The 8,211-nt window shown below is 35.8% G+C and overlaps 1 protein-coding gene across 1 annotated transcript; it reads left to right on the top strand.

Moving 5' to 3' along the window:
• Positions 1 to 6,815: 6,815 nt before the first annotated feature.
• Vmn1r231 (vomeronasal 1 receptor 231) lies at positions 6,816 to 7,751 on the top strand. Its single transcript, NM_134196.1, has one exon. The coding sequence runs from the start codon at positions 6,816 to 6,818 to the stop codon at positions 7,749 to 7,751; it is 936 nt and encodes a 311-aa protein (NP_598957.1).
• The last annotated feature ends 460 nt before the right edge of the window (positions 7,752 to 8,211 follow it).

Raw genomic sequence — 8,211 nt, 5'->3', positions numbered from 1 at the left:
AGCATTTCTCATTCCTACTATCACAATTAATGATTCTCAGATAAGCTAGAGAATTCTGAAACCCCAAACTAGAACGCGTGAAAATCTCTTATGGAAAATTCACCATAGACCCAAGTGTTCATCTTGGCATCTTATATATTCTAGCATCTCTCAAGATCTGTATATATGGGAGGCAGAGGAAGGTGATGGTGAAATTCCAAGTGTATTTCTTCATTTTCTTCTTTATAGGAAGTACAAGGTATTCATTTTTATTGCTAGGTACAACTACCAAGGTGTCCTGCTGCTTTCTCCAGTGACTACAGGGCTAATCCTTTTGTATATCACCGCAAATTGTAAAAAAAAAAATTGTAAATTTTGCTTTATGATGACCATGGTCATATTAGGCCTAGATAATATTGGTTTACCTGAACAATCTCTTAGGACATGGTTTCTGCCAAAAATATGTGTGAATACTTGTTTTATGAATTTGTATTCTTTTTTATTAAAATAGATACTGTTTCTTACATAATAAATCATGAATGTGGTTTCAACTCCCTCTACTCCTCCAAATTCCTCCTCATTTTCCATGTCATCTGGGTCTACTCTCTTTTTGTGTCTTATTAAAAATCAAATGGTCTTCTTGGGTAAAATACTAATATCACATAATGAGAAGGACAAAATTAATACATTAAAAAAGGACAAAAGTAAAATACAGGAGGAAACCAGCACATGAAGAAGAAGGAGAAGGAGAAGGAGAAGGAGAAGGAGAAGGAGAAGGAGAAGGAGAAGGAGAAGGAGAAGGAGAAGGAGAAGGAGAAGGAGAAGGAAGGAGAAGGAGAAGGAAGGAGAAGGAGAAGGAAGGAGAAGGAGAAGGAGAAGGAGAAGGAGAAAAGGAGAAGGAGAAGGAGAAGGAGAAGGAGAAGATATAGAGGCAGAAAGCACTTCTCTTATTACTTAGTACTCTTGTAAAAAACTAATCTTCAAGCCATAATTTATATGCAATAATTTTATAGGCTAATAAAGGAGAAGGAAAATGTATATAAATTAAAGTTATATATGTGCACACACACACACACACACACACACACACACACACACACACACTCACACACACACACGAATTTTAAAAGCCCTGACATGATAAACAGAACTCCCAGAGACACTTTTGAGTTTGTTTTAATGTTGGCCATCTACTGCTGGGCATGCAGTCTACTTTTAAGGTAGATAGGTTCCCCAGTAATATTTAGAGAAAACTAATTTTTCTTTTACAAGTGGCTATCCATTGGAAAGATCTTCTGGGTTAGGCATGGGTCACTTGTCCACTTCTCTTGTGTCTGCACCTCTAGTACACAAATGATTCATACCCCTGCAGGTGTTGTGCATTGATCCTATTGAATTGGAGAGCTTTATTTTCTTAGATCATTCAATTCCCTCTGGATTTCACTCTTTCACTTCTGCTTTCTCTGGTTTCTCTTACTCTTGAGGGTAGGTATTTGAGGGAGACATTCCCTTAATGAATGAGTATTTTAAAGTGTGTCATTCTGTGCATAATCTCTGGCTTTGAGTCTTTGAATTTGTTTTCAAATGTTTTAGGAAGAAATTGTCTGATGTTAACTGAAAATGATGTTGGTCTCAGAGTGTAACAGAATGTCATTAGGACCCAATTGATTGCTATATATTTCATTCTTTTTGCTGTTGTTTTGAAAAAAAAAAGAAATATTTGGTTTTATTAAAAGTCCCTGGACTATATAAGCTCTATTTCTTGAGTAATCAAATAATGTCAGGTAATTGTTCTATCTTTAGGAATTGGCCTTCAATCAAATCAGATATTAGCTGCTTACTCACATAGGCTGTGGGAGCTTTGGGTTGCCTGATTGGTTGATACTCTTGTTCTTCCTATGGGACTACAAACCTTAAGCTCTTTCAGTACTTTCCCAAACTGCTCCGCTGGGGTTCCTGTGCTCAGTCCAATTGTTGGCTGCCAGCATCTGCATGTGTATTTGTCATGCTCTGGCAGAGCCTCTCTGGAGACAGCTGTATCAGGATCCTGTTAGCAAGCACTTCTTGGTATTTGCAATAGTGTCTGGGTTTGGTGTTTGTATATGGGATGGATCCCAGGTGGCTTTCTTTCAATTTCTGCTCCACACTTTGTCCCCATATTTCCTTTAGACAGAAGCAAATCTAGGTTAAAAATTTGGAGATGAGTGGGTGGCCTCATCCCTGAACCGGGGGCCTTGCCTAACCTTTAGATATGGTCTCTACAGGTTCTCAGAAAATTGGACATACTACCTGAGGACCCAGATATAGAAATCCTGGACATATACCCAAAAGATACTCTAGCCTATAACAAGAACATATTCTTCACTATGTTCATAGCAGCCTAATTTATAATAGCCAGAAGCCGGAAACAACCCAGATGGATATGGTCCCTCCACTTTGTTGGGCATTTTAGCTAATCTTATCCCGTTGGGTCCTGGGAGCCTTTACTGGCATCTGTGACTTTCTGGTGGTTACCCCCAATTCCCCATGCCCCATTGCTATACACCTCTGATCAATTTCCTGACCCTTTGCATATCATCCCCGTCTCCACCCATACCTGTTCCTGCCTCCCTTTTTCCTCTCCCTCTCCTCTCTTCTGTCCAAGTCCCACCCACTCTCTACCTTCTGTGAGTATTTTGTTGCCCCTTCTAAGAAGGACTGAAGCATCTACACGTTGGTCTTCCTTCTTCTTGAGCTTCATATGGTCTGTGAGTTGTATTATGGGTATTCTCAGCTTTCTGCGTAATATCCACTTATAAGTGAGCACATACCATGTGTATTCTTTTGTGACTGGGTTCCTCACTCAAGATGATATTTGCTAGTTCCATCCATTTATTTGTGAATTTCATGAAATCATTGTTCTTAATAGCTGCATAGTACTCCATTGTGTAAATATACCACATTTTCTGTATCCATTCCTTTGTTGAGGGACATCTTAGTTGTTTCCAGCTTCTGGCTATTATAAATTGGGCTGCTATGAACATAATGGAGAATGTGTCCCTGTTATAGTCTAGAGTATCTTTTGAGTATATGTCCAGGAGTTCTATATCTGGGTCCTCAGGTAGTATGTCCATTTTTCTGAAAAATTGCCAGACTGATTTCCACAGTGGTTATACCAGCTTGCAATCCCACCAACAATGGAGGAGTTTTCCTCTTTACCCCTCTATTAATCTTATTATGTCCGACTACCTGGTGAATCTTCCTGCATCTGATTCTTCTCCCAAGGATGCTCTTTCAGCCTGGAGTCCCAACTTCCTTTTATTGCCTAGGTATCAAATATTTAGTAAGCCAGTCAACACGGGAAAGAGATGATTACAAAATACTGAGACAGGTGATGGGCCATAAGAATAAAAAAAATCTAGCCAGTTCTTATCTCTCTGCATGAACAGCAATCAACAGTTGAATATACAGTCATCCTTCACACAGGGCACACCCTCAACCTTCAGTATGATGGATATATTTAATTTTAATCCATGAGCATGAAGGACTTTCCATCTTCTAATCTTCAATTTCTGTCTTTAAAGACTTACAGTTTTTGTCTTTAAAGACTTGCAGTTTTTAATCACATATGCCTTCCACTTGATGTTAACTCAAACATTTTCTTTTTGTTGAGACTATTATGAAAATATTCTTTCATTAACTTTTTCCCAGTCCATTTGATGCCTATATCAAATTATAAGGCTACTTAATTTGTGAATTAATTTTATACCCAGGTTCTTTAGTGAAAATATTTGTTTGTTTGTTTGTTTTTTTTCATTTTAGGAGTTTTCTGGAGGAATGCAAGGAGTCACTTATGTGGACTATAATCTATCTGTAAATGAAGAAAATGAATGGAGCTCATTATGACTAACATACCATCACTTGCAGTATCGATATTAATGTTTGTATTACTTCAACTTTTGTATAAGTCTTGCTGAAGTGAACACATGCTCAAAGTGGGTGCTTTCCACTTTCTTCTCATATGATTTTGAGGTACCCTCAAGGTCTAAGAAACTTTTAAGTTGAAACACATATTTTTCAGTGAATATTTCTATTCTTACAAATCTGACATGGGAAATTTAAAAGCTTTATCTATCTGTGAGTATGCCAGTCTTCTAAGCAAGTCAGAGACTAAATAAAAGTAAGTACAACATATAAACCTCAAAATCCTTCATTTCCACTGTTCCCTTAGGCTTTATATGGCCTGAATTTCTTTTTTATGATTTTTTTCATTATTACATTCTATAATAATGTACAAGAAAGAGTCATTATTAGTGTTGCATGACCATTACAATGAGCTCACAATATGCACTTTATTAATATTCATGAGTGTTTCTTGATAGGATCATGATCTGGTTCTGTTATACCTTGACTCTTGTTTTGTAAAAATACAAGCAGCACTTTACTCACGTTCAGGATACGTTACCTACAGTGTACCTTCTGTGTATATGATAAGTGATTTTACAACAAAGAGACATATAGGTTTCATATATGCTCAGCTCATGAAATTTTAAAAGTAAAACCCACCTATTGTGAAACATGTAGACTAAGAAATGGAGAGAGAGATCTTCGGGTAAAGATATTACTAGTACATGTATTATGAAACTTGTTATTTTAGAAATAGTCTAAACAGTACAGATTTATACCCATCATAATCACTCATAGATTTTAATATTCTAAAATCTTTTCAGCATTCTGATTACCTTTATGTTCTTGCGAGATGCTTGCATATTCCAATCTTTAGCAAGAACTGATATTTTCCACCACTTCTACTTAACATTTGTGCTGCTTCATGACAAGTCCAGATAGTGGATTTAATAAAAACAGAGGACATTCTTGCTTTCTTTAATCCACATTAAATGTGTTTTTTTTTTCCTTTTTCCCCATTTTGTTTTTGAGGCCATAATATAATTATAACATTTCTCCTTCCTTTTTTCCTCCCTTCAAATACTCACTTACACTCCTTCCTAATCTCCTTCAAATTTATCTTCTTTTTTCACTAATTGTTATTGTAAATATATATGTATACAAAGATTTCTTTCTAAACATGATTTTCCCATTCTGTATGATGCTACTTGTGTGAGTGTTTTAGGGCTAACCTTTTACTACTGGACAACTAATTGTTGTGATCTTCCTCAGGGAAGTAACTCTCTTGTTCCCAACTTTCCTTAGTTATCTAGAACTTTTTGTGTAGGTTTACAACATATTAGCTCATTGAATTCACTTTGGCATGTCTGGTGGTGGTATCCTTGTTCAGCTCACATTTGGAAAGAATATTGGTGAGATTTTTATGAATTTCTGTATGCTTCAATGAGGCAAATTCAGTCCTCCTTACATACAATCAATTCTTTGATTTTCCTATCCTTCTTCATAGCTGCTGAAACAAGGTAAATGCCCCAAGAAAGAAAAAGTTAATGTTAACATCATCAGTTTTGGAAAAGAGGTAAGTCAGAATTTTAAGGCATGAGATCTGACCAGTTTATTCATGAACAGGGCCGTCCTTTCCTGGAGTTTTGATGTTACTAGGAGACACAATCTGACAGAAAACTCAGTAATCTTTGTTTTTGTGACTAGAGCAAGTATCTGTAGTTTAGGATATGAACAAACACCATTGGGCATATGCAAATGAGCAATATACCTGGATTATATGTATGGCAGACACTTTTTTTGTGGTTGGTCATTTTGCACTGTTATCAGTGAAGAGTGAGGATTGTTTTCCCTCATCCTGAATAGTGTTTGCTGAGAGTTTTATTGCTCCTTTATTCATTCTGACGGGGATGAGGTGAAATCTCAGTTGTTTTACTTTATATTTTTATAATTGCTAATAATAATGGACTGTGTTTGAAGTAATTTTTAGTAAATTTTATTTTTTCTCTTGTAAACTCTTTGTTCTAGTCTATAGAACACTTTCAATTTGGTTATTGGATTCATTCATTGGTTTTTTTTTCTTTTTGTACATGTGTATTTGTTTAATAACCAGATAATAATTTTGTGCAAAATGTATATATGTCAAATATTTAAGAGTTCAGATAAGGAAATGAATGGGATCTTTTAAAATTAAAAATATTGACAAATCTATCTTTTTTATTAGATATTTTCTTTATATACATTTCAAATGCTATCCCAAAAGTTCGCTATACCCTCCCTCCACCCTGCTCCCTTACCCACCCACTCCTGCTTCTTGGCCCTGGCATTCCCCTGTACTGGGGCATATAAAGTTTAGGGAACAAAATACCCATGAAAGGAGTTACAGAGACAAAGTTTGGAGCTAAGATGAAAGGATGGACTAACCAGACACTACACCACTTGGGGATCCATCCCATAATCAGCCACCAAACCCAGACATTATTGCATATGCCAGAAAGATTTTGCTGAAGGGAACCTGTTATAGCTGTCTCATGTGAGGCTGTGCCAGTGCCTGGCAAATACAGAAGTGGATGCTCACAGTCAAATCTATCTTTTTATCCAATACAAATTATAAATAGTAATTTATTTTGTAATGTAGAAGTGAGAGTTCTTATCACTAATACCAAATTATCATTGTTTCTCCCAGAGTCACATAACTTTCTATTTAATAATTAAATTTCTTAAAAAGTACTTGGAATCTCTCTTTAAATACATATGCTTGATGATGGCAACAGTCTCACTGCAAGCTATTAGTGATGAGCAATTGCATTTCAAACAGGATTTTTTTATATTGTCTCCACTGGTTTCATAAGCTGCAGCTAAAAAAGTTTCTTCCTCAACCATCATCCACTGCCTAATGGTAAAACATCATTTTGGTCAGAGAAGTGATTTTATGTCATTAAAATGCAATTATGGTTAATGACAAGATGGATTCCAAAAATCTGGCAATATTTGTAATACTCATCCTTCAATGTTCAGTGGGAATTCTGAAAAATATCTGTCTTCTATCTTACTACTTAATGCTTCATTATAATAAACACACATTAAAACGAATTGATTTGATTTTCATGAACATGTTCATAGCCAACTTCTTCATCATTTTCTCTAGAATTGTGCTACAGACAATGCAAACTTTTGGGATGGAACTGTTCTTCAATGTATTTGTTTGCAAATTCCCTATGTATACTGAAAGAGTTGGCAGAAGTGTTTCCATTGGTACCATCTGTCTCTTGAGTGTCTTCCAGGCCATCACCATCAGTCCCAGTGACTCGTGCCTTAATGGCCTTAAAGTAAAAGTTCCAAAGTACATCAACCTTTCTATTTTCCTATGCTGGGTCCTGTTTTTGGGGTTAAATATGATTTCACCAATGTATGTATATATTAAGTGGAACAGCAATAATGTAACATATAAAAGAACTTCAAATTACTGCTTTAGTTTAGGTCATGATGAATTTACAGGCCCAATGATTACAACATTTTTTGTATTCCCTGAAGTCTTGTTTGCTATCCTTATTGTCTGTTCTGGGAGCTTAATGGTCAACATTTTGTATAGGCACAAGCAGCGGGTTCAACATATCCACAGCACTTATGCTCCCACCAGAACATCGCATGAATCAAGAGCCACTAAGAACATTCTGGTGCTAGTGTCACTCTTTATTGGCTTTTATTCGCTCTCCTCCATCTTACACACTTGTGTTGCTCTTTTTTGCGGTGCTGGCTGGTGGATGATTAACATCACAGTCATCATTCATCTGTGTTTTCCTACTTTGGGACCCTTTATTGTGACCCAAGACACTGCTTTGCCCAGATTCAGCTTATCCTGGATAAGAAATACAGGAAGAACATAACTTTATTATATTTGTGTAAATTATATGAATTTAGTCATTTATTTTCAAGCATCAATATAAAACCTTATAGTAAAAGCTTTTTCTTTCTTAGGAGAACGGTAATAATTGTTTAGGCTATATATTGTGTTCACCATCACCTATATGTGCAGAGCAAATGGGAATGAAGGAGTTGCCCTTTACTCAATACATATAGCTGCTTTGGCAAAAAATTTAAGTAGTTTTTCTCAAGGCTAAGAGAAGAGTTTAGACATTGATCCTCAAGTGTTTTCCATAATGTTTTAACAAAAAAGGATAGAAATGAATTATGTTTCTAAGAAGCAAAACAGTTACTAGAGTAGTGGATATTGTTAGAAGATAGGTTACTATTAAGTTTATTAAGTATATTTAATCATTTTGCAAAATTTTTCTCTGTACTTTTTATTATATTTATGTGATATAGAACTCTAGGAAACAGACACAA

This window comes from Mus musculus, chromosome 17 (assembly GCF_000001635.26).
Source record: "Mus musculus strain C57BL/6J chromosome 17, GRCm38.p6 C57BL/6J".
Lineage (NCBI taxonomy): Eukaryota > Metazoa > Chordata > Mammalia > Rodentia > Muridae > Mus > Mus musculus.
This window is presented reverse-complemented; position numbering and strand designations above follow the sequence as displayed.